This window comes from Pyrgilauda ruficollis, unplaced genomic scaffold, assembly GCF_017590135.1.
Source record: "Pyrgilauda ruficollis isolate IOZ18807 unplaced genomic scaffold, ASM1759013v1 scaffold29, whole genome shotgun sequence".
Classification (NCBI taxonomy): Eukaryota; Metazoa; Chordata; class Aves; order Passeriformes; family Passeridae; genus Pyrgilauda; species Pyrgilauda ruficollis.
Window position 1 is genome coordinate 12,222,082 of NW_024524266.1, and position 27,810 is coordinate 12,249,891.

Genomic DNA, 27,810 nt, shown 5'->3' on the forward strand with positions numbered 1-27,810 from the left:
GTCCAGCCTCATGGACAGGAGCCCTGCAGGGATGAGGATCTCTGCTGGCAGAGAAGTGCTCCAGTGTATTTTCTGTGCAGCTCTGGTCATCCAACTACACCTCCCACAAAAGCAGTCCCCAATTTCTCTTTCATGAAAGCTGAGTATTTACCCTTTTATTTTCCTGTTAGCCTGTGACTAGCCCATAAAGAAATGATCTCTCCCATGCCTAGTTAAGAACGGATCAGCAATCAAACCAGTGTCACCAAAGGTTGGACTGGATGTGCAGTAAAACCAACTGAGCATGCAGTGAGTTTGGAGCAGGTTTCTGAACTAAAACTTGCTCTATAGCCCACATTAGACCAGCTCCTGCAAAATTCTTTCCAGAGTGCTGTACAATGTGACATGGCTGCAAAATCTGACAGGGCTGCAAAGGAATGGTCCCTATTTGAAAAAGGGCTATCAGAAGCTGTTACATGAAGTTTGAGTAATTTTAGTACTCTTTTAACCACATACAAATAAAAACATTTGAAACAAGGCATTCCTTTGGGCACTGAGTTCAGCCAATCCCACAGAAATCTCCTTTTATATCACTATTATGTGAAAGAGTAAGGAGAGGCAATCCTGCTCCTCCTCACTGTATTCCAAGAAACAATGGGCACAGACATTGCTTCCTGCTAGAAAGCCACAGTCAATTAATTATACAGTTAAGCTTACTATAAATAAAAAGATTTTCTAGCGATTCCTTTAGGCTTCTGTGGTAATGGTTAGTCATCTATAGCAGTGACAGGCTGGATATAAGTTGCAACATAAACACAATATGAATTACTATGTTGAAATATTTTAATTCTAAATGTGAGAGCTGAGAACATTTTTGTCACATACACACAGAGGCACAAAGCAGCATGCACACCCTTGAACAAAGATACCAGAGAGGGTGACAGCTTGGAGTTACCATCTCAGAGTAAAAAATACATGAGTACATATATATAGCAATAAACAGAAAAGGATCTATCTTTTACATATGTGCATATATACACACACACACACACACGTTCTGTATGGCTGCACATACATTCTGAAACTATTGTCATTGTGGTATGTGATTAAGTTATCTTGAACTTTGAGAACACATCAATTCTTCTATGTTTCTTCATTTGTGGCATTCATTTTCTTCACTGTGTCCAGAGGTTGTGATGTCACATCTTTCTCCGTACTCTATTACCTCTTCTTCTCTCCAACCCCTTCCCAAAGGCTGAATTTAGAAATTATGATAAATTCATCTTTAAATACAGCTGAAAAGTCAGTAGAGGATGAATTTGGTATCCCCTTAACTTATATGTGTTATAAAAAAGTGATCTGGGTAGGATCACTGGGTCAGTGATAAAAACCTGCAGGTACTCAGGAGTAAAACATAGTTCTGAAATAGATCCTTTCACTTCCTTCCTTCCTATTTATTTTTTAACAGTCAACATTGATCCCTGCAACAAGGAGGAAGAAGCTGAGATACAATTTCAGTTCTTTATTTGTGTGGTCAGTCTAACAGAGTCAGTTTTAAAAAGGAAAAACCCAGAAAATACAATGTATCTCCACAGCATCATAACCATTAAAATTTTAATGTCATAGAGCTGAGTCAGGAATGGAGTGTGACTGAAGAGAGAAACTCTATGGAAGGAACAAAGAGTTTACCATCAGAGCAATGCAAGAATCTGTTCTGGATCAGGTCACACCCCTGTACCTACTCTGGAAAGCAATCTCACTTACCAATGCAGCAGCTGAATCTTAAGAAGGAAAGACTGATGTCTAACATGCTGATTATTACAGTGCTCAATTACAATTCCTCACAGGAATAGCAAAGAGCTGCTAGGGGTCATGAACTTCATGCCATCCTAGCACCAAAGGAAACTGCTCCTAATTGTGACTATCTCAGGCCTTCTTACTGAGAAATAAAAGCTCAACATGCTACTTTATTTTACCAACATGGTTCATGCATCTGTGCTGATTGACATAATTACTTATTACATATTTGCTGCATCCTCTTTTCAAAAGATCTTAAACCTCACGGGGAAGCCAGAATCCATACCTGTGTATCGTAAGACATCACATTTCATCTGTTTAACCCCTGAGCCCAACTCCTCTTTGGGTGTCCTGATCAGTTAGGGTATCAATCTTGATGTGAATGTACCAGAGAACCAGTTTCATGCTTGTGACATACTCACTGCTAAAAGTTGATGCCTTCCATCCACTCAGCTTCCTGATTTCAAGAAATTGGGCTTTATGTGCCAGAAATTGAAAACTTTCTCCATTACATCAGAAGCACTTCAGTACCAAGTACTCTGTTCCTTTTATTTATTTGCCATAGTTAGACCACCATTGTGTCCCCTCTGTGTTGGGGAAGTTCTCTATCCTCCACAGGTAAACTTGACAACTTTTAGAGCTGTGCAATACTCCTACTGCACTACAGTCCACCAAGAGAACAGATAAATAATCCAGCTCAGGAGGAGACTGTCCTCTAGCTGTACCACCCCTCAGTGGGATAAAGATCCCATCATTCAGCAGCTGACCTGGGAGCTGCTCAACACAGATTCTCAGGACCCTTAACTGCAGCACCAAACATCACCATTACCATTTGGGCAGCATTTTACCTTTTTTGTTCCCAGTCCTTAATAAACCAAAATGTTCTGTTCTACAGTGCCATTTCCCAGTCCCACCCAGTCTCACCAGTCAGACCTCTAGTCTACAAGCCATGAGAAATAATTCACTAAGGAACTCACAGTTATATATTAAAACAAACAAACAAAAAATTAGAAGAGGCTGGCAAGGACACAGAGTGCCAAAAAAATACCATCTAGCCACCTCATTTCATTGCAAAAATCAGTTTCCTCCCAAGGGAACATGAAAACCATCCAAACAGAAGCTGCAATAACCTTGTAAAATCCCCAGTGATGGGAAACACCTGCTTTCCATTGTGCACACACTACTAACTTCTGAGCCTCTGCTGCTGCTTAGATGCATATGTCCTTGTTCAAAAAAGAATTATGACCCTTCACCTAATTTACACAAGAACGGAGGTCAAATTGCCTCACCTGTGTGTATCTACTTATTGCACACCTCTTTATGACAGAACTTCTATCCCTTAAAAGGGAAACACAAAGGAGAGCTACCAAGGGAAAGGCAGCAGATGGTAACAAGACAGCAAAGATTGCAATGAGATCTCTCAAAGTAGACAAAAGAGAGTCTAACCAAAGCCTAAGACTGCATTTTTTTCAGCCTCTTTTCCTAGCATTGGCATGTAAAAGATTTCAATAAATTCTAGCAGTAAAGAATAAAAAATCCAAATATATGCAAATACATGAAGAGTACTGAAAATGCAGGTTTTGGTGTGGAGTTTGGGTTTGGTTGGTTTGGGTTTGGGCGTTGTAGGGTTTTTCTTTGAGTGTTACAAGCACCTGTCCATTAGCCACCTCTGGTGACAGCCCTTGCCAAGACAGCATGCTGCTGCAGCACCCAGTGCCTGTCAGATTTCTTTCATGACTGCAGTAAAATGTCGCTTCCCATCTAAATACAACATGGACTCTGAAATAAAGTAGAGAAAAGAGAAAAACTACATTAGTACCTTAGTATCAATACTGGACAACTACAACTAAACAGACTGGCAAAAGGAAGAAGTAATCCACACTGTCATCAAAGCATAAAATCTGTGTGGTTTGCCATGAAATTCTGTTGAATTATTTAAATGCCAATAGTTCAGTTATTAAAATGACCAGTGTTCCAAGAGAAACAAATTAATCTTTTCCACAGAATTATGATGACAACATATTAATGGGATACTTGCCTCCATATGTCTTAGGTACAACTTGTGGGACCTCATTTTCTGATATAAATGTAAAATGGAAAATATTGGTAGTATGGTGCTCCCTGGTATTTGCATTGTAAACTTCACTGTGTACTCGAATTTGGATGTAGTTTTTTTCTGTATAACAGACCTACACAGTTAAAACAAGAGTTAGAGCTTGTAATTCATCACCAGTGCTGAAAACAGATTTCATTACACTGTTAAACAAGAAAAGTTACACACTCTCATAACACATTGTTCATTATCAGTAACTAATGCTGGTGACAGCAAAGACAAGGTCTGCTCCTTTTCATAAGGAAATCAACTCCTACCTGTCCAGAAAGCAGTAGTAAGGATCCAACTTCTACTGGCTTCTGAAACATGATATCATCAACAGATACAATAAAGGGTCTGGAACCCCTGAGGAAACAAAAGAGAAATTTCTTCTCAAGAATAAAAGGGATGTTTGCAAAAATTTAAAATATCTACTTGTCAGCATTTTAATGAAGGTTACTAGAGAATAAATCTCTTCTTAAACAGAGGCTACAGGAAATGTAAGGAGTTATGTCATCACCGGAGGAAATCTCTCACACCAATGAAGTACACACTTTCTACGGATACATTATTGCTCCATTATTGTATCTTATGACTTACACTTGCTAGACAATCTTCATGGCAACATTGCTCAGGCATAAGTTTTTCAAGCACTGACACAAAACACTTTATGTCAGGCTTTGCATACCCCATTAAACTTATACATAGACCTTCACTGGGTGATGACTTCAGTCACACTTCCTAAGCTCAATCAGTTAACAGAAGAAGTTTAGAACCCATTCTTCTTGTGTACTGAATACAAAGATGTAATATTTCTTTGACATAATGAATACGTTATATAGTTAAAAAGTCCGTCTCAATAGCTTGGTAAGATAAAAGAAAACAGAAAATGGATGCATCTTTTATCTTGACAAGTAATGCTTAAAACCCAAGCTCCAAGGAGCAAGATGCCAATCTCTTTGTAAATATGATAGATGCTCCAAGCAAAGCAGCACTGCGCACTAATAAGCGCACGATTCCACCACACACCTACGTTTTTTCAGCTCAGATTGTCATTAGGTTGGTTAGCTTGGGTTCCCAACCTCTGTGTATGAGGAAAATGCTCTGGATTATATAAACACTGCAGGTCCACAACTCACCCATAGCTGCAAGCAGTTGCCCATCCCAGTTCAAATGCCTTTCTCATGAGAAAACCCCCAAAGATCCTATTGAAGATGTTCCGTTCCTGTAAATAGAAACAAATACCAAATTCTTTTCAAAGCCTTGTGTTGAAGTTTGCACTTCAGTTCACATTATTTAACAGAGGTCCCAACACCTGAATAGATAAAAGCACTACTGAAATATGTATGTAAAATTCAAAATGCCCAAAGCAACTTTACTTAATAGGAGCTTATCTGACTAATTTGACAGCATAACGTAACAATTCAAAATTGTATCAGCAATCAAAGGCCGAACTTTTTGCAAACACTTTGCAAAGGAATTTATTTACACAGAATGAACAGGCTGGTAAGAAAACAAGGTCATTAAAAATTGTCCATTTTGCAGTGGTAATCCAAACAAATAACAAAAAATTGGCAAAAGCCTAGCCTAGCTCTAAATTGCAAGGACTGCAGAAGCCAAACAAAATAATGGTTTGATTAATCTTAGGCAAAAATTCATAGTCATGGAATGGTTTGGGTTGGAAGGGATCTTAAAGACATCCAGTTCCAACCTCCCTGCCATAAGCAGGGACACCTTGCACTAGATCAGGTTGCTCAGAGCTCCACCCAGTCTGGCTCTGAACATTTCCAGAGATGGGGCATCCACAACTTCTCTGGGCAACCTGTTCCAGAGCCTTACCACAATCACAGCAAAAAATTTCTTCCTAACTCCTATTCTAAACCTCTCCTCTTTCAGTTTAAAGCTATTACCCCTTGTTCTGTCACTATGTGTCCCTGTAAAAAAATTCCCTCTCAAAGTTACTTCTTAAGGACCTTTCTGTAATTCATTAATATTTTTCTAAATACCTCAGGATGGCAAATCTGCAGGCCTTTTAGCTTTGCATCTTCCATCCACACTGAATTGGGTGGTAATTTACGACTCCGGAAACTCACTGTCCTTTGGAAGAGACAATAAACTTTACAGTCCACAGAACTGGCAAAATTCAGCACACCAAAAAAGCAGAAATAGCAAATGCAGACACATACTAAAAAAAAGCCATAAAAATATAGAACACCAAAATAAACCCAAAATAGAAATGGTATCACTAAACACTGTTCCAGCTGACCTTGAAGCCTTATCTAAAGCTGTCCTTTGATTTGTTACTGCAATAAACTTATGCTCCTGATCTTTCAAAAACTTCTGCTAATGTGCAAGTTTATGTGAATGAAGAGGCTTGAGAAAGGTACATGAAAGAAACGATGAATCACAACCACAAAGTGCACACTTTGTCAGAAAAGCCTTGCTCTGTTTTTTAAGTCATAATAGGAAATAAAAACACACATGAGCTAATAGAATAATTCAACATCAAACACACAGACAGTTTTTGAAGTTTTTAAACCCAGACACAAGTACAACAGCTGATTTTAAGAGAAAGCAGCTTTGGTAAACAGCTTTAAAAATAACAATTGTATAGGCTAATAAGTTAAAGAAATTATAAATTATCATAAATACAACACTGCACTAATGTAATTAAACATTGTTCAATCAGTGTTGGCATCAGATGGCTTCACAAAAATCTCAAGCATAAGAAAAGCATGTTAACAATTCCCTCAAATAATGTTGTCAGGTACTGTATTTAAAACACATTGCAAGGTTATTTGGTTAAAAGGTGACCAGTTCCTGCCCTCATATCATGGCAGAAAACTGATTATACAAGTCATGAGTGCAAAACCATTCCTTTCTCTTATCTGGTTAAACATTATTAACATTTTTCCTCAAAATTATTCCTAACAGCTTGTTTAGAACAACAGAACACTGTTCTAAGAGCTGCAAGTGTCATATTATAATTTGTACCTGCATTTCAAATAAACTGCCACAGAATTTAAATGTGCATTTATTCCAGACTACTCTTTTATGAGCACCCACTCAAAAGACAATTTTCTCTTTCACAAGATGTCAGTTCTCCTTCACCCCTCCCTTCTTGCCTTGTGTCCAGTGTATTAAGGAATATGTCATGCACAATGTTTCTTTCTTCTGCCGTGGGAGCCATTTTCAGTAAGGAAGCAGTGCTGAATTCAATCCTCTTCGACTTGTTCACTGAATATTATTAAAAAAAAAAAAAAAAAACACAATAGTATTAAAGTTCAAAGACTCAAAGAAAAAACAAATAATGGCTCTGAAGATTTTAACCTGAAATCAACCATCTTTCCATTCATTTTTCCTTTTCCCCCATAAGTTAAAAGCTAAAAACTGTAACTTCATGGTGCTATAGATCCAAAGAGAAATTCGGCTTTTATAATTGACTGCAGTGAAATAAAAATAAAGCAGAAGTTCACTAGTACCTCACCAATGTGATGAAGAACTTCTACACATATTTTATGACACCCACACACTGTTCCTACAGAAAACTTGAGTACTGCCCTCAAAGTACAGAACATAACTAACAAGAAACCCTACAGAACAATCAGCTTCAGGTTTTGCCAATAGCACAAAATGAAAGTTTATGACAGAACCCATTAGCATAGGTTTCAGTGACTGAAATTTTAGCTCAAAAAGGTCTTCTGTCCAGTTTATTCAGTCTTGAGTGTTTTTCAAATTCTCCACTTTAAAACTCCAGCTTGAAACAAATGAGGATGGAGCTACATGCTCCTTCCCCTGCTCTCCCACTTCTCCTGAGTTTCTTTCTAAAAGGAACATGGGGACCCAAACAGGTCCCATCACAGACAGAGCTGTGATGTCCTGCAGGCCCACCACGGGGTAATCAGTTGGCCAGAGTATTAGGAGCCCCTGTGCTGCACTCAGATCCAAAGCAGAGGGAGCATCTTGCCAAGGGAGAAGTCCAGAATGTGTGCAGAGCACATCAGGAGTGTCTGTCAATTTAGCCAAAGAGTTTCCAAGCATGTGGTAGCAGGCTTTTCAACTCTCTTACTCTACTGACACAAATGAGACAGAACAAAAATCTGATTTTAAACAAACTAGGAACATTGCTAAGTAGCAGAACTCCTGAACTTTGCTTCCTCCCAGCTATTAAGTTGAAACTGAGGCAGATGTGCATACTACCAGGAAATATGACATACATTCCCCTTGCTTGAAGATTTCTTCCTCCTCAGGGCTCTCAGGAATGAGTGGATTAACAAATCAAGCCCCAAGCTGCTGAGATACAAGTTTCCCAAAGCCACACAACGCTGTTTCTGTTGGGCTACAGCCAACCAAACATATCCTGTAACTCTCTGAAGGGTTTTTACCTCACATAAATACCTTCCTTAAATGAACAGAATGCTTCCAAAACACAGCTGGCCTGTGGCCAGCTAGCTTGTACAACAGCCATGGAAGTTTGCATCTATCTGCACAAATAGGCTTGTCCTCAATCAATCTGCTACTGTGTAATTATATCAGACTTGATGTCATTATTTTGAAAAATTAGTCTTTAAAATGGGAACCATAATATAATTTGTTTTCTTAATGTATACCATATTCACTGTTTCTAGGTTTTGTCCTTCAAATCTGAAGAAAAAAAAAAAACTAGAAACTACTTCTAATGTTATCAGGATCACATAATTATATCAAGTAAAACCTCTTCATTAAAAACACATCTTTGTTAAATACAAGCAATTATTCAAGCTGATTAGAAACAGATAAATGTTTATTACTTGGGTAGGCGCAGTATAGCATTTTATTTAAATGGTATGCCCTGTCTCACCCCTCCAAAATGTATGGTATATTCTAAGCCTGTGGTCCTGCCCTGAACCATCCTGTATCTGTCATCCCATTGGCCCAAGTCTGAATCCACGCCCAATTTCATTCTCCCTCTTAAACCGTGCAAGCGAGACCAGTCACCCTCCTAACCTTTCTCCTCTCTTTGCCTTCCTCCCCTCTTGCCCCTTCCCTCCCCCAGGCTCCCCCTCCTTCCCCCTTCTCCCTCAGGAGCCATGCTGTTCCCGGGGATGGGACCCCCAATAAACCCTCATCAATCAGCACCCTCAGAAGCCGTGTGGAGTCTCCTTGCCTGCCCGCTGCTGGCAGCCAACTCACAGCCTAGGGGACACCCTGGGGAGCCCCCCTCCCTCCAAAATGAACCCCAACAGGCAGGCTATATAGGAAAGAGGTAAGAATTACAGCAAATTTTTCTGATGCTGGAGTCATAAACCTAAATGGCAACTAAGCAGCCTTTTATTCTAATAGCTAAGGAATTATAGAGAAAGTAAAATGAGAAAAATTACAAAATAAATGTCTCGGGTTTTTTGTGTTCTATGGGAATACTTACCAGTTTCATTTTAGTTACACAAGCAAGTTTTAACCTGAATTATTCTGATGACACCTATTAAGTGTCTATTTGGGAATTAATGGTATTAATCACTCAAAAACTATTTAACCACTGAAACTCAATCATTAATTCAAACAACTACTAGAATGCAGGTGGGCTTCTGGCAGACTCATTCACTTCTGTGTTCTTTCAGACCAGTCACTCAAACACACAGAAAATCTGTTTTTAAAAAAAGGGTCAAATCCCAAGACTACCAGCAGTTCCTGGTATCAGACTGCTAAAGTCTGAAGTTTGTCATGGGAAAGTTAACACTTGCCAGCAGAAAGAATCAGCTATGTGGTTTATCTACCACCTACATTATATGGCTTCTACACATACAGAGCAAGCTGCCATGTTTGCCATTTTGAGCACAGCAGAAGTCAGGAAACTTTTCCTGTCCTACAAATTACCGTTTATTCTCTGGGTCCCGGGCCACCATGACAAAGGTTGCATCTAACACAGGGCTGTAATCACCATCATGTAGCTAAAAGAGACAGGAAAAAATACATTACTGAACTCTAAAATTGGAAACGTGTTTAGCAAGCTATTTAGTTGACATAAACTATTCAATCATACTGTTAATTCTGCTTACTTTCACATTCTGTCATTCCTTCCAACACCTCTCACAATTGGTCAAAGATAAGGAAAAATCAAAACTTTCATTTCAGGAATTCTTCAATGTAAACATTTACCAGGGGATGCTTATTAAAAACATTGAGCAGGAGGGGAGGAAATCAACACAGTCATTGTAAAAGCACCCACTTAACCTTTACTCTGAAAAGTGCCATAGTTTGTTCTTTCATATATACCACTAATTGCCACTAATGCCAGCACTGTAAGGAGTTCAGAACAAAAAGGTGTGACATTAGCTTCTACATCAGAGACTTTACTTAAGGAGAACACTTGAATTTTAAAAATGTACCTGTTTACCTGACTTATCATAGAATCACAGAATGATTTGGGTTTGAAGGAACCTTAAAGACATCCTCTTCCAATCCCCCTGCCATGGGCAGGGACACCTTCCAAGATCAGGTGGCTCAAAGCCCCATCCAACCCAGCCTTGAACACTTACAGGCATGGGGCATCTCTGCTTCTCTGGGCAACCTGCTCCAGTACCTCACTGTCTTCACAGTAAATAATTTCTTCCCACTATCTCATCTAAACCCCTCAGTCTGAAGCCATCCCCCCTTGTCCTGTCATAATATGCTCTTGTAAATCCCCCCTGAAGCACCTCATGCCTGTCGTAGGATGGAGAGAAGTCACAGGAACTAACCTGCAGCATGTGCATCCTCACTTCCATGGAGGTCTTCCCAACCCAAGAAACATTGCCTGTGAATTTGATGTCACAGTCTGGCTGTATAATCTTCTGGCACAAATCTACAAGACAAACATTAGGGATTACTGGAGACAGCTCACTCACAATGAATACTAGACAGGCCAGATTTCCTAGGACCTTTATGTGATCTGAAAGTGGCAACACACACAAAGACAACCCAGAAGCGTTGTTGTTGCAAGGGACCACACTGCTTGTCTGCAGTTTCTACCTCTGCAGACGTTTGAAGCCAGAACAGGAGTAGGAAGCAGGCACAGAGGTGGACATCAGACCTAAGGGAGCGTTCAGCAGAACAGGCAACACAAGCAAGGTCCAACTCACCAGAACAAATACTGTTCAGTAATGAAGCTAAGAATCTGTATGCCAAAATAAAACTAAACACAAAAGTGCAGGAACCATGTAAGTTGCATTTTGAAGGGAAATTACATGAAATGCTGAAAAGCATCTACAGAAGCCTCTTCCCACCTCTTGTCAACAAAAGCCAGAAAACTTCAAAGCTAAAACAAGATGAAGAGAACTAAACAGGAGTGAAAAAGGTATCCTCAATAACAACCATGGGAAGGCAGTAGCTGATGAAAGAGTAAAACAAGCAGATGAAACTACTTTATTTACTAAATTGCCACTTACTGATTTTATCCACCAGAGCTGTAACTATGGATAAAGGAGACCTTTGCTGCTTCTCCTGCTTGGTGTGAGTGTAGCAAATAAGAACTGTGAAGAGATCAAAAATGGAACCAGCTCTTTAACAAAAACATAAGTGGAGCAGATCAAAGTCATCTTTGCAAGCATAAGAGGTACCTGGAAAACACAAACTAAAGTATCCTACTATCGGAGAGCAGAGCTTCCACATCTTCATGTATGTAACACATGGGACTGCTATAAAGAAAACAGCAGCAGCTATCTCAGTTTTATGCATATTTACTTACTACAAAGACAAATTTAACCAAGCATTTTAAACCAGCTCATCACTTGACTTCCAATCCCACATAATCTCTTCACTCTACTTCTGCAGCTCCCTGTCTCAGACTCCCCTAGCTTCTATTTTGATTTCATGAAGGCTGTCCAAGGACATATGCTATCTGAGGACTTTTTAAATACTGATTCCTTTAAAGAGGTAGAAATTAAATAAACTGTGCCTTACAGGCACAAAACCATAGTCAGAGGTATTTATCACACCGCAGTTACTACTAGCCAAATCACTATTTAAACTAATTAGCTTTGTTCATAAGAGCACATCCAAGTAAACAGACTACTTGGAGTAATTCAAGGCTGCAAAGATATGGTTTTTTCTAGTGTTCATGTAATTTTCACTCAACACATCTTCATTATCAAAAGTATCTGTCTTGTACTTACTGAGATAAGAGAGAAGGAATCCCCATATGGACCATACACTTCAGAGTTGGACTTAACGATCCTTGTGGGGCCCTTCCAAGCCAGAATATTCTGTGACCTGTGATCTGGAAGATCTTTATCCTTCCAAGTAATCTAAGATTTTTTTTTTTCCTATGTTCACTGAAGTAACAATTCTAAAATTCTAATCTGGAAGATCTTTATCCTTCCAAGTAATCTAAGATTTTTTTTTCCCTATGTTCACTGGAGTAACAATTCTAAAACCTGATAAGCCTATCAACTTACTGTATCAATATGACCACCCTGAACATTATTACATTGGGACAGAATCTTGATTAACCCAAAACAATACATCCCCAGTGGAACTGACTGAAGCCATGTATGACTGCAAACAAAGTAAAGACATTCTGCACTGTCACAGGAAAAAAATTTGATCTTCACAGACTTCTGGGGAAATTAAACAAGGCACAGAATGAAAAACAAGCACATCTCATCTAACAATGCAAGGTAGCCAACAGTTTGAAGTCTCCTTTTCTAACTCAGGACAGATATTGAAACCAGTATCTTCCACCTTCCAGGAAGAAATATCATTCATGCAGCTATTTTGTCTATCTTCAATATACATGCATTCATTCATTCATTTCTTTCTCTGCCTTCCTCAATTTTGTCCATCTGGACTCTCAGAAGGAACAGAAAAAAGATGTCTATTCACAACTTCCCCTTAATACGTACTTAATTCTTTGTCAAAAACCTCCATCAAAAAGTTCCCAACCAGCTATAGAACTAGGATGAAGGAGGAAGTCACCTGATGATATTTTAAGAAAAAGTATCTCCCAGTTCCATTAACAACCTCACACTTATTACACAAAAGAAAAAGATGGTGAACTTCAAGACCACAAATAAATAAAAAGGAGGAAAAAAAATAAGAATGCTAACTCATTAAATAACTGAGTTTGTTTACCCTTAACAACAATTTGCAGGACCCAAGAACATACAGCAATTGTTTTTAATTTGTTCTCAATGGATACATTACATGCTTTCCAGATTATACTCTCTTCTCCCCAAAAGGAAGATAAAAATATTTGCATGTCATTAACTGTTGGTGTTTGTGGCAGTTTTGGTTGAGATTTTTTTTACAATCAAAAAAAAATCGTAAGTTTTCATTTTCAATATGCACTCTGCAAATTTTCTCTGAGTTCACACTCAATACAAATTCATAATCTAGGATCAATTTTCAGTAAATTATTTTTGCAGCTGGTCCTTTAAAAATCTGACAGAGACAGGAAGCTGAACAATTTTGCTTCCATCTGTTCTTTATCATCCTTCCTCCTCTTTCAGGCAGAATTATGGGTTTCCCTCCAAGGCCCTACTGTGTCACACCACCCAGTGCTCAGCAGTAATCAAACTCACTTTGTGCAGTCTTTACAAGGGCATAGGTACATACCTCCTAAACTGTCAAGATCTTCAAGTATCCTTCCAAACCTGCAATATAGGAGGTTGACAATTAAATACTTACATACATGGCAAACAGAAGTTAACAGTTTCCTGTAGGTGTAACATGGTTGCTTTGTTACCTTACGCTGTTGTGTACATTCAGATATTTTTCTCTTATTTCAGGCTGACTTCCTAGAGGCAGAATAACTTCCAAGTAGCTATCTTTCATTCTCCTCGGAGGGAGATCTTCCTGCCGTTTTGCCAGTAAAGTATGGAGAGCTTTTCTTTCTTGCATTGCTTGCACATGATCCCTGGTAAGAAAAAAACCCTTATTCTGAAGTACAACAAGAGAACTGAAACCCTAACTAAAAGATGTCACATCAACGATTATTGAAGTTAAAACCAAAAAGTAGCAGATATAGCAAGACACAGTGAGAGTGCCTTGAAAAGAAAGTGAAATGCACAAAATGAGAGATGCTAAGCAAGACTACTACAGCAATCTTTTAAATAGTTTGTGTACAAGTGGCAAGCACATACTTCACACTAATGAGATGAACAAAATGCATCTAATTCTGAGTGCTACCAAAATCATTCCCCTTGAAAAGAACAGATCGCACATAATTTAACCTATGAGGTTTTGTGTATATTCATGTCTTCCAGAGCTACAGTACCAGACATCTTCCACACTGCCAGTTTTAAAGGACCGACCATCAACTGACAATCTCTCCCAAGAGGTAAGGTAGATGCAGTGTTGGCTAGCACTAATGACAAGTGAACTAATCTGCTAAGACTTGCCATCATCCACAGGTGAGTTCCCCCTTTGCAGCATCAGTTCTAAGAGCAAGCTAAAAGACAAAGAAAACTAACCTACTTTTCTTTCTCTCTTCCTACACAGACATCTTAAAATTATAGAAAGTTACAGAAAGTAACAACACAGAAAAGGGAGAACAATTCCTTCAGAGTTGCTTTTCCAGCACCACCAAATCAGAGGGGCTGCAACTCTCACAATGGAGAAGGGGCCAGCTTACTCTCCCTTCTTTCCAGTCTACCACATTGATTCCTTGCACAGGTATCTACAAGATGTAACAGTCTTGCCCAACATGCTCTCTTACCTGTTCCAAAGTTCCCTCCCCTTAAAAGTGCAACCTGACTGAATAAAGCAAATAATTCATAACATCCCTAGAATCAATACCCATCTATTAAAAACCTAAGGGTTAAACATGCAACAGTTCTGGTATAAAGCCAAGCAGTAAGCAAAAATATGGATCCATTTCATAGAGCAAGGGAATGCACAAAACACTAAGCAACCAAACTTTATGGTAAATTTCTGGATGTGTGCCATTCCTTCAAGTTGTGCTTGCTGCATTGCTGAGATTTCAGTGACACCGTGTTTAACAAAACCAATTAAAAAAAAAAAAAAAGAAGAAGAAATAAAGAAAACAACAGAAAACTTTTTCACCAAAAAGAAATTTGTCTTAAGTATTGACTTTGGATGAATTCTGGGTATTAGTCACTTAATATGAAGGCTTACTTGGCTGAGTATTACTTCAGAAAGTCAAGCTTCAACATATTTATATTACCTCTTTTCTGTTTAATAAGCTTCGGGGAAATGCAAGTAATCCATGATCAAAGAGAGTGAAAGTCAAGCAAAAAACTTCAGTTAGTTTCATTTGTTTGTTTGTTTTAAACATGAGATGTGGTTTACCTCATCTGGGAAACATGATTACCATGCAGTTTAGAGGAAAGAGAAAGATAACAGCCTTCTACAGAGGGTTAATGTTTAAAGTTATGCCATTAATAGAAATGGAATATTACTGGATGACTAAAGAAAGATGCAAGATCCAAGATGATGCATCTTAATACTTTTCAAGAAAGTTTTTACCAAGTTCTTTCAGTGAAAGGCTTAAAAGAAATGAATCAGAAAGTAAATCAGAAATTTGTCTACAAACATAAAGAAACCTAACAATAAAAATTTAACTATATTCTGTTTTCACCAGCTCCATCCTGGCTCCTCTGAGGTCAGCAGCAGAATTCTTCTTGACTTCCACTTCAGAATGTGTTCTTCAAGATGCAGACGTATTAGGCTCAAAGCAGTAACATTTTTCAACAAATACACTGCAGTACTACTCATACAGTAACAATAATTCATCTAAATATTAACTAGCACCTGCCCTAAACATCCTGAGTAATGTTTATATATTTTTGAAATAGCCACAACTCCATCTGGACTATATTTAACAATGAACAGATTAATAGTTTTAACTACAAGCACAAAAACAGAATAAACACATAAGCAAGATATTTCTTTTTCATAACAAATACAAAATGCCACTGGCCTTTACAAGAGAAATCACAAAAAGTGCTAAAAGTCTCCTTTTAGCAAAATCAATGGTTAAAGATGTTGCTCCAACATGCATTCCAGATATGTGTACATCAGTCCTTCCCCAGCTCCCTTTTCAGGACTCCTGTCAAGCTGTTCCTCAGATTTGTCCACTTTAGTCATTCTGTGGCCTAACTCAGCTAAATTCCCAGCTGTTCAGTCTCCACATGTATCAATTCTTTGTCACTCTATTTTTAAAGTGGGCTCTCAAAGGCTACACAATCCATGTCCACCAAACCTCTCTGAATTTAACCTGTCATTCTCAAGCACTCCCATCTGTGGTTTCCCTGGCTTTACATCTTCATGGTAGCTAAAGGATTCATTAATTTGCAAACCATTTCTGCTGCAATTTGTACAGCACGAGAGAAGTACCTGTCTAAGAAAAACACTTCTGTGGTGATCCTGGCCTCCGTCTGCTCTCCCTCCAGGATGGGAGCAGTGGGGGAAAAAAAATAGATGGAAGATCAGACTTGACCAGAGCCCTCTAAAATTTCAATTTTCAAATGGCGTTTCCATATGACATCGTTCCTCCTCAGCCATTCAGGGATGTGGGAAAGGCTTTTTCAAAAACAATTTCTAGGGCCCTTTCTAGCTGACTTGATGAAAAGTTCAAGACCCCTCATGCTTATATACTACTCTTACTAAGCAAAAATCAGGTTCCCAGATTCAGGCATTTTTGTCAGAATGACTGAAGTTGTGTTTAGATAAACTGAGTCAGAAGGCCTGGATACATCAGACACTTCCCCCAGGCACACCTCTCTTCATTTCCTTATCACTGCACAAAGTGGGAAAAAAGAGCTCAGCAAACAGCCAAAATTAACAAAAAACATGGGACCAACCAAACTGCAATGCAAACTCCAGAATGCTAAAATTACTTTTCCAGACTGTAACAGCGAGGGTTACAGTCAACTCTGGCTTATTCAATGTAATGGAGGGGGAGGAAAGTAACTTGAATAAAGCCAAACCAGCAATTATTTAAAGTATATGTAAATTAATAAAAAAATGAGGTTAGGGCAGACAAGGAAATGCTCAAGATGCTCCTGATTAAGGAGACCCAGATCTCAAGCTTACAATTTTCCTAAGAGACACAGGTGCCATTCAAAACACAGCCTGGACACAGAACACTGTGTACTGTTCACAAGTGAACAAGCTCAGCTACCTCTGAATCCAGTGCAGGATAAATCCACCATGTAGGCACCTACATCCACCTAGAGATAACTCAGGAGGTAACAGCAACACAGCATTGACAGCCAGACTCCATAGCTCCTAGCTCCCACTGGATTTAAAGCTAGTAGGACCATCTTGTAAGCACCAAGATCAGATATTTTGTTTCTACCAGAGAAATCTTAGAAATTTGTCCACAAAGTATCAATTCAGAAGCTTTGTTTCTATTACCTTTTAGTGCGATCTTTGACTTCCCCTGACAGCAAGCTATTGCTGACTTCCACTACCACAACCCTGAGCTCCACCTTGGTTTCACAAATGAAGTAAAATACATGTAATGCACACTGTACCTCCAGTTGGTAGATGCTCCCACTATATCCCTCAATTTGCTCCGCACTGGAAAAAAAAAATCAAAGCAAATCAAGCTTAGTTTGCAAGCGATAAACATGAGGTTGCCTGGTGTTAAAGGCACAACCCTCATCCCAAAACAGGAAAATTAAATTCATGCAAATAGCAGACCAGAAATGAAAGTTTGGCCAAATTCACTGCTGCTGTTAGTAGGCATATCACAGTAATGGGCTGAGTAACATGATGCCATAGTTTATTGCATATAGTCAACAAAGAGTGTTTGTTAGTGCAGTCACCTCCAGTGCTAATTAACAGCTGAAAGACAGCTTGGATCAAGAGTAGATTGGGAATTTTGATGTGAAAATATGAAGCCTAAACACAAACTGTGGAGATAACACAAATCAGAAAGTCATAAAAGAACATAAAAGGGAACAGTGCAGCTGGGAAATGGAATGAGGAGAATACCAATTAAATAATCCCACTCATGAAGACACACAGTATCAGCAGACTGATTCTTGCCAGCAGGGTTTCATAGCCCAAATCTTTAGCAGTCTGAAAGAACACAGTGTTAAGACACTGAAGACAGGCCTGTACAATTTATTCTCGCCCTGTCTGCAGTTTCAGAGTTAATAGTAGTTCTGCATAAGTTTTTCCTAAATGTCAAGAATAATCTACATAAGCCTCTTCTCTACTCTTTCTCAGATGAGATTATTAAGTGTGCTAAGGTCCCATCAAATTTACCAAACTACTCCATGGCTGGTGAACGTTGGCTATTTGGAAACATCTGAAAACAATCAGCAACAATTCCCAAGCTCAGAATAGAAGCTGAGAATTGTACATAAGAGATCCCTTGGTTATATACAAAGATCTTTTATACCAGGAGGTTCAAATGTTAGGGACACACCAAGGAAGGGCAACCAAATAATATCTAGAATTTCATGGTGAAATTGAAAGAGGCTGCTGGTGAGTCACAAGCTGATTGTTTATCAGGCTTGGCATTTCTCAAACTAAATGCCTGGTCAGAGTATTCAGTGATCAGCAAGCTGGCCTATAAACCCTGGAGGAGCCTAGCTGAATTCCTAGGATTTAAATCACATTCCACTCTCTCAGCCAGATTGCTCAGCTCTGCTCCCCTCCTCCTCAGTCACTTCAGCTTCTGCCCAAGTCCCCCCACACCACCACTACTGCTGTACCCCAAACCTCCCCTTCCCTGCTCCTTCCCCTGCAGCACCCTCAGCCACTGCCCTACACTCCCAGCCTGTTTCTGCTCTGCCTGCCTGCTAGAGAAGCCAGCCTGAGCTAGAGGCAAGGGAATGACTGCAGCCAGCACACGGACCCAGTGACTCACCAACAGCCAGCAAACACTACTGTCCACGCCTGACCCCAGCACCAGCTCTGGCACCCTACCTAATCTCTGACTTGGAAGCCAATTTTCACAAAATTTGTGGAAATATGTTTGTCTTTGAGACTGGTGGCTCATCTGTTTTGGCTGACATCAACAAAAGGTTCTGGAATATGAGAAAGACAAGAAGATAGGCAGAAAAAGACAAAAAAAATAGATTGCTTAGGCCTAATTTCTTTACAAAATTAGGCTAAAAACATGTTTTGAAATTAGAAGACTTCTACTACTAATTCTAAGAACAAAAAAAGTTTAAGGAAAGAACCTGATTGAAAATCTTGAGAGTTGATTTCTTTTGGAAACAGGGAAGGTCTGATTCCTTTTTCCTTAAGCAGCAGCAGGCTTGCTTACAGCATAGGTATTACTTTCTTGTTACTCATACTCCACCTGTGAAGCTGCCATAGCATGCATTTGATCAATACAGCATTAGCAGAAACACTGTTACAGCTTCTAGAACACAAAACCTCAATTTTTCAACAGTGTGCAGACTGTGCTGGGATGAACAGGGAATAAACAGCACTTTCTTTTTGTTTAGACTAAATTAATCTTCCTTTTCATCGCAAGAGGCAAAAAGCTCTGAAAAAAAAATCTCAGGTCCAAACCTGCAAAAATGTATACAAGCTGTTAGTCCCATTTAAAAAATCAGATTTCAGTTTTAGGCATAAAAATAAATATTTTCCAGGCTGAGAACACATTGAATTTTTTATCTTAGCATTAAAAGGGACAAAGTGTAAAGTGTTTCTAAGTGTTGTCAAGTCAAATCTAGTCCATTTTACTGCTTATAAGTACATGTTTTTTAACTTTTTCCTTTTTTTCCTCCTGGGAAGACTATCCTGCTCTTCTAAATATTAGAAATTTAAGTAAGCAACAACAGAAATTTAAGTAAGAAAATTAAGCACAAAAATCTATAAGCTATCTATAGATAATCTATAATCTTTTCTTATCTGCCAAATGTCTTAAGTGTGTAAAACAGTTATAGCAAATGGGACTTCTCCATCATGCTCACGTAGCATATTGCACAGCATCTCCTAAACTGGCATCAGTGGATCATGAATGCCAGAGCAGCAGGGGCTGAGTTTATTTGCACTGTGCTGTGGAAAAGGACATGAGGAAGGCAGCTGGGCAAGACCACTGCAGTCATCTCTACCAGTGAGATCCTTGCCCCTCGTGCTGATGCCTCCCCAGCTGCATCCAGGCTCAGGAAGACCATCAGCTTTGGTGGAGAGCTTGCTCTGGACTTGGGTGAAGGACACAGATTCAAATGTCTAAAATGAAGCCAACTGCAGGAGCTGCTGCCATGAGGGATTTTGTATCCCACAAGCCTCTTAGAAACGTTTTATCCAGCACTGTAGACAGAGTGTGCTGACAGAGATTTAGTGCAACACTGCCACGATTAAGACCAGAGCCATTCAACAAAGGCAAAGGGGCTTCAAGCAAGGCAACAGAGAAGAACAACAGCACTTCATTTTTCATCAGTGCTAAAGTAAGGAAAAACAGTAGCTGAGTAAGTTTAGTGTTATAGCAAATATTTTAATATGTACAAATTACCACAACACACCATTATTCACATGAATGGGTGACTGTCCTGTGGAGTACAAAACACAGGTTAGATTAACAATGAAAAGAAACAATGCAATTTACATCTACTAAGGAGTTACTTGATTATTCTACCTGCTTCAGTTCTGTTTAGGCAGATGATTCTTAATTTTAGTAACTGCAGGCAATCTATCTTTGCCTGATTTACAGTCAGTGTCCTTTTGTTTTCAACTCAATCTGTCCTTTCCCTTCAAGCCAGCTTTCCAGTTCCCTGTCCACTGACTCTGTGTGGTATCTCCTTGCAGTGTAATCCCAAACAATTCTTCAAACTCAGGGCTACCATGTACTGTTGACAAACAGTGTTAACTTTGGAAAGACTATCAGTAGCATTTTTCAGGAAGTGGGATGTGAGTTTTTTCAGAGGAAAATTCCAAAGGCCTGCTTTGTGTAGCCTTTGGGAGAGCCACAGAAGAAGTGAGGGCATTCACAACAGGAACCCAAAACTGTGAAAAGGAAGCATGTGAAAAAATAGTAAGAAAAAGTATTTGGTGTTTTGTGAAAGCATGGATACCAAATTGAAGGTATAGTTTACCTAACAGTAGAATAGTTTACATATCAGCAAAACTTTGAATTTGAACAATTTTGAAACAGAATCTCAAATATTTACAGTTATTGTAGTCCACAAAATATGAGTACCCCTTGCAGTACCAGGATGACCTCACTGTTTCACTGTTTTTACTAGCATTCTAGAAAGCATAATTTTCAAATATTCAAATAAACAATCAGGGCAAGCTGCAAGGATGCAACATCATGCATCCTTGCTTCACTCCTTTAACCTCCTAAATTACCATTTATTAACAACAATGAAAATAAGTTCTCTAAAAACAAATAACCCTCATTTTCTCTTTTATTGGATAATCAGTAATTGTTGGTGTCTTCTGTTTAGAAAACAAAGGAAAAAATAAGATCTCAGAAATAAGCAGAACTCCATGAAGGCATTATTTCTACCTGGCTCCAGCCTTTTTCCTCCTGCCCTTTTCTCAGCACAAGGGATTAGAATGCAAGAAAACCTTTTTAAAAGGTTCTGAAACAGGAGCATTATGGTTCATTACTATTAGAGCACTGAAACAAACTTTCAACACAAAGCTCTATTGACAAGAGCAATTTCACGAGGCAATGCTGCTGATCCGATTAAAAGATTTCTACAAGTTTGCGAAATTAATAGGATTGACAGATTAAAAGTTCTGTACAGCATTATTTCCACTCAATTCCCCATTTCTTGGCCATTCTCTCCAGTCTCATTGTACCTATCTGCACTACACGGACTTTCTATCAAGACCCAAGCTGTGCAGCAGTTATCCTGCCAGAAAAGAACCAAGCTCTGGCTGAAGAATCAGAGGAGCCTCTAAATCTGCAGTTTCAATGATGGATATTTGTGCCATTCACCTCCAAATACACAGTGATTTTCTGCTGCTTCCTGAACACTTGTACCATGAGCTCAGAGACAAGGGCACGTTCATTATCCAAACCGTACTAATACAGGAAGGGACACCACCTGAAAAAATAAACTCCTCAGTAATATCATTCCAGAGCACAACCATCTACTTTACCTTCAGACAAGTCAGGAAGCCCTGGGGAGGCACTGGTCCCAGAAGTGAGTGTCCTAGCCAGAACAGAAGGAAGCTTCCTCATGATGCACAACCTATAGGCAGAGCAGAAGAATTAACGGCATTAAAAATAATCCCATGAAAATAATTTAGGATTTAATTTTGGAATTATGCTGGTGACTTCAGAAACACCAGTCCTTATTTTCTGCTCGATTTTTAGAACTAGATACCATCAGTGCAACAGTTCCAAGACGGTTGAAATTCCAACTGACACCTTTTTGTTATCTAAAAACAAGAAAGAAGAATGCTTCACTGGCAGTAATTGTTCTCTTCACTGACTATTCAGATGCCCTGAGACAGCCAACTTAGACTCAACACCAGCATCTACCCTGTAGCATCTTAACACAGATGGGGTCCGTGTGCCTCCAGGAAATCATCCATGACCCTAACCATGCACTTCTCCTGCACTTGACTGGTGTGCATAGCAGTGGAAGGAGGAATACACCAAAAAGGATTTCACAAGGTCTCACAAGCAGTCCCATTCAGCTAAGCCTGGTTTTCTCCTCCATGGCTTAGTGCTGCAGCAACTCAAAAAAGCCTAAAGTGCAGGATATAAACCTCTTAGCCATTAAGCAAGAAGGAACAATCATGAAACCCTTCAGAGAATGTAATCCACCCACAATTCACTAAGTGTTCTACAAGGTAACTAGCCGGCACTGCTCCTCCTCTAGGCAAGCATAACTGTGGTAACAAAAAAACCACAGAGGGTGTGTAAATCCCCCTGTGATACTTCACAGCATCATCCTGACAAGGAATATGGATTGCTGGTCCTTTAATTTTCTTCCTTTGGGACTGAGATTCCACCTCAGAAAAGGAGAGGTGGCAGGTCCTCAGGCACCAACAGAAAAGCAAGGCCATTTACACATCTCTCTCTCTCCTCTCCATGTATATCTACACTATCTACACATATGTATCATGTACACACAAGTCTTCACCGTCTGCAGATACTCATGAAGGACTTAAAAGAGTAAACGGGAACACAAACACACTAAAATAAAATAAAATAATAAAATAAAAAACACTCTGAAGGCAGTGGAGTCCCGTATGCAGCAGGAATGACGTGAACGGCGATGGTGAAACGCCTCAGTGAGTGCTGCAGCCTCCGGGCTCGGTGTGTCACGGCACGGCCAGCAAGCGCCGTCCCGGTACACCCCGCAGGGCCCCTCACGCCCGGTGTCCCAGCCCGGCCCAGACGCCGCGCCCGAGGCCGCGCTGCCCGCGGCGCTGCTCAAGTTTCGGGGTGCCCCGCCCTGGCCGCGCCCCGAGCCCTTCATGGCGGAGCGTGGTGCGGCCGTGGAGCGAGAGTCGGGGCACAGCACGGCCTCCCTGCCCAGACCCGGGCCTGCCGGGGCACCATCTCTCCCGACCGCCATTCCCCACCCGCGCCGGAGGACGCGGGGGCCGCCTTACCGGGTGGGCAGCATGGTGCTCGCCGGGGCCGTCACCGCGGGGCCGCGCCTGCCCGAGCCACACGGTCCTCCCGCACCAGCGACTGGCGGCTCGCCGCGCACAGAAAGGGCTCCGGGCCGCCCGCAGCTGGAAGTCCTCACTCCACCGGGATCCCCGGGTGGCACCGCCCGGCCCTGGCCTGCCCCGTGTCCCTGTGGCAGCGTGGCCGCTCCCCGGGGCGGAGGTTGGGGCAGGACACCGTTAGTCGTCGGGCGGGCCCGGCGGAGCGGGCGGGCCCTGCCGGGACTTGCTCTTAATAAACATCGTTATTTTTTCTTTTTAATGCTCCGTTTTCTCATGTGCCGTGAGGAAGGCGGGCTGGCGGCGCTCAGCTGGGCGCTGTGCCCGGAGCCTGAGGCGCGCCCAGAGGCGTCACACGGCCGTGGGGAACACGGCCGCCTGCCCAGGCCCGTCACTTGGTGGCACTGCTAGGGAAGGTAACAGAGCATCGGAATTTTCTAAGAAGAGGCTTAAAATCTTGAAGAGTGACTCTTGAAGAGTTATCACCCTGTACCATTCCCTGAAAGGAGGGGGTAGCCAGGTCGGGGTTAGCCTTTTCTCCCAGGCAACCAGCGACAGGACGAGAGGACAGTCTTACATCTGTGGCAGGCAAGATTTAGGTTGGACATTAGGTAGAGCTATTTCTTCATGGAAAAGGGTGTTTGGACATTGGAATGGACTGCCCAAGGAGGTTGCTGGAGTCACCATCCCTAGAAGTGCTTAAGGAAAAACTGGGTGTGGCACTCAGTGCCGTGGTCTGGTTGACATGTTGGTGTTTGGTCACAGGTTGGACATGATAATCTCTGGTCTTTTCCAACCTAATTGATTTTGTGAAAATACAGCTGTGTTAAATAAGCTGTGTGGTTTGCACAGGCGAATAATCAAGAAGTTCAATTGATCAGATTTTTTTTTATTCCTGGGAGCTGGACAAACTTAGAGCAGCGATGACATGGGGCCTGCACTGGGGTGTGTGGCAGAGGGGCAGCCCTGGCTCTGCGCCAAGACACCACAGAGCCCACAAGGGCCAGAGCACTTGCCAAAATCGTGTCTGCACCTGCCGGACACTGGGATATATACAGCCCGTGGCTCCACACCAACCACAATGTTTGTGGCTCTCTCTGGCCATTTCAGCTTGCCAGGAAAACAGTGTAAACAGGAGGTACAAGTTAGCAATGAAGTTGCTAGGCACGCCTTGATGAAGTCTGAGCAAATGACCAGCGAGACTGGATGAGGATATGAGAAATCATGTGCTGGCAAACACAGAGTATTCATTACATGTAAGGGTAACACCTGAAAACTAGGTGGTCTTTAAAGTCCCTTCCAACTGAAACCATTCTGTGATTCCGTGAAAAAGCTGAGGGCGCTGTTGCAAAGCTTCTCGCTCTCTGGTCGTGGGAAAAAAAAATGTGGAAGCCTGGTATGCATGTGTGCTGAAAGTTCAAAAATCAAGGTGCCATGAAAAGAATCACCTCTAGGCAGTGCAGAAGACTGTGCAAAAGACAAAACTGTGACTGTGATACATAATAAAAACACCTACTCATTGTGCAAACCCCACTTAGTTATAAGGAAAAATTTAGATTTCATAGGTTTCTTTTTAAGGCCTGAGATATTTCCCCCTGATTTAAGTACACTGCAGCATCAGAGCCAAAGGGACTTCTATTGTATCCAGATATAATAGTTTTACTCTATCCAAAACTGAGGCCTGTCTGGATTTTTCCCAACATTTATTTCTATAACTTTTATACCCCAAATCATTTGCACACATGATATAGATGATTTTTGGATTCAGACAGATAATTAGTTATGTCTAAATCCCAAATTCATGAAACTGCATAATTACAAATTGCAGATAAGATGTATTAGCCTACAGGAATAGGGTTCTAATGATCTAAAATATGTTTTCAAAGATAATAAAGGAAAATTATGGTACTTTTTGTTGCCAGCATATGGCAATTCATGTAGTTTTATCACATGAAACTGTTAATTTTGCATTTGCCCTGAATTCTGAGCATTGCTCTTGCAGTATTTTAGTGTTTGTACTATTCTGACAGAGATTAATATTTTTTTCTATGTACAGCCTAGTGCTGATAAACTGTAATTTTAAATTACTTAAATAAAACATCAGAAGCAACTGTGAACTCATAAATATCAACACAAGGTCTAAGGACTAGGAAGAAAACAATCAGTTGAAAACAATAAGAAAATCCCAAATGTCCAAAATCATGAAAAATTACAGGTCAATACTGAATATTAATTTTCCGTAATTTGCTTCACAGATTTGACAGACATAAAACTTTGATAGAAATACTTGGAAAAATTTATCAGCACAATCAAAAATCATTAACTCACTACATTTTAATGTGGGATAAGGAGTTTTTCTCCTTCTCCTCTTATTTATTACAAACGGAGAACCTCTGAGGCACGAGAGAGGCATTCATACAGGAATGGAAGGAATCTTCCTAGCGAAGGAGGAAATCAAAAATTAAAACAGAGGAAGAGACTTTGATTAGTTGAACAGTAAAGAAAGAAAGTTGGTGCCCACTTTGAGCCTTTCTGTCCATCCTCCAAGGAAAGAGAACATAAAAAAATTTAGATGCAAATAAAAACATGCTTTTGATACAAGTGCAGATGGGGTCCCATAACTCCCTGAATAAATTGTTCAGTTGCATTGCCATGAAATGATCTGGGGGAACTGGCTTGGAAGTTTCCTGTATCTTCAGACTAGAGAAGCCCTCCATCTCTGGGCAGGATGTGGGGAAAACTTGCCTCAGTTACTACATAATGCTCCACGTGCTTTTATTAACAGCTGTTTATAAAAGTCCCTGTTATATGCTAAAAAAGAAAGTGCCACTTGCTATTTTGCACCAATTTTTCTGTTTCGCTTATGAGTAATATTTAGTGAAAAATATACAGTAAGAATAATAAGAATTATGCACATTATAGATAGTTCTAACCATTTTACTTTCTCAAACACCAAAGTCCAACCCTCTTGGAAATGCAGATGGATTCACAGTCAGCAGGTTCTGCATGGAAGAAGCTGCTGGCTGGTACAGAAGAGCTAATCCAGATTCAGTGCATATTTCATTATAACAGATTATTTCAGCATTGGTTTACCTTAAACACGTTTGCTAGCCACCTGCCAGCACACATATTTGCACAATTCAAAAAAAATGCTGATCCTTTTCAGAAGACTTGCCACTACTCATTCCTTGGAAAGAAGGACAGATCAACAGGCTGTGACCACTGAAGGATAAAATCCAAGCCCTGTGCAGGTCATTAAAGATTTCATCATTGGCCTCAGCTATGTCAAGATGACATGAAACCTGCTCAAAGACAAACAGACCAGAGACAAAAGGAAGAAGTCATAAAACACGTGCCCAATCAGTCTGATTAATTCACAGACTGACTTATTTTGGAACCTTTTTGTAAAATATTCTTACCATTCTTATTAAACTTACTTATTCTAGGAAAATTCCCCTAATAATACATAACTAAGTAATTGTACTATAGTCTCTGAGATCTAGATATCTTAATTAGCTATTTTTAATTTTCCTTTTTTTCACTAAATTCTATGCATTTCATGTTGTTTCATTAAACTTTTTGACACATCATGACATTTTTTAAATATTTTTTTCCTTCTGCCTTGTGAATTTGAAAGCTAAATCAAGTTAACAGTATAATCTTGAGCAACACAATATCAGCATATTTCTAAGCAAACTAAAGCAGGACTTTCAAAAACAGTCAAGGGAGAAAATATTTGGGTCTTTTTTTGCTGAGACTTCAACTTGTAAATCATGTGACTTTTCTGACTTGAGAAGAAAGAAACCAGGCGCTTTGTGTTCTTACACAGCAGTAGGTTTCCTGATAGTGTGACTTCCTCATTGTGAAATGCAAAACAAAGAGAGTTGAGACAACACAAAGGCTGTTGTCTCTCACAGAGACAGTATTTCCTATTTCTGATCCCAGTCTAATCATTTCCAGGGAATGAAAATATCTGTATTCATTAAAGCTATGTTTTTAAGCTGAATCTGTTATTTGGTAGTTTATTCAGAATCAGTCTCCCTACTAAACACCCTGTCCTGAGGGATTTCCAGACTCACAACCCATGAAATAAATTTTAACTTTTCTACTACTAGCCACTGGCAGTTGCTTAGTGATATGGAAATGCTTCTGTTCTTTGGGCATCTCTGTTCTTGCTCCAGTAGAGGGTAAAGTGAGCCAGTTAGGGTGTTTGCATAAATCCTAAATTACTCTCGCAGGCCTTCAGGCTCTTTCCACTGTGTGCTAACACCAGCCACCCAAACACACACTTTATACACACTTCTTTATACAATCCTCTTGTTCTGTGCTGGTCCCTCTGAGAGTGAAGGCCAACCTTGTAGCTTGTTGGACACATGAAAAAATGGGGGTGTGTTGTGAGAGTCAGCAGCATGACTTAG

The 27,810-nt window shown here is 40.2% G+C and overlaps 1 protein-coding gene across 4 annotated transcripts; it reads right to left on the reverse strand.

The window, feature by feature from the left end:
* Positions 1 to 804: 804 nt before the first annotated feature.
* ACOT9 (acyl-CoA thioesterase 9) lies at positions 805 to 23,707 on the reverse strand. 4 transcript variants are annotated; one of them, XM_041472337.1, is made up of 17 exons: positions 23,333 to 23,707; positions 21,866 to 21,957; positions 20,278 to 20,304; positions 17,323 to 17,368; positions 13,569 to 13,739; positions 13,439 to 13,476; positions 11,272 to 11,355; positions 10,585 to 10,688; positions 9,722 to 9,795; positions 8,301 to 8,306; positions 8,086 to 8,147; positions 6,994 to 7,105; positions 5,875 to 5,965; positions 5,008 to 5,093; positions 4,147 to 4,234; positions 3,815 to 3,965; positions 805 to 3,555 (listed from the first exon to the last, which is right to left on the reverse strand). In XM_041472337.1, the coding sequence occupies exons 1-17, from the start codon at positions 23,344 to 23,346 to the stop codon at positions 3,497 to 3,499; spliced, it is 1,305 nt and encodes a 434-aa protein (XP_041328271.1). In that variant the 5' UTR covers positions 23,347 to 23,707; the 3' UTR covers positions 805 to 3,496. The 4 variants fall into 4 exon arrangements, with proteins under 4 accessions (XP_041328271.1, XP_041328269.1, XP_041328272.1 ...); XM_041472335.1 differs by having other exon boundaries at positions 5,875 to 5,960; positions 6,935 to 7,105; XM_041472338.1 differs by lacking the exon at positions 20,278 to 20,304.
* Positions 23,708 to 27,810: the final 4,103 nt, after the last annotated feature.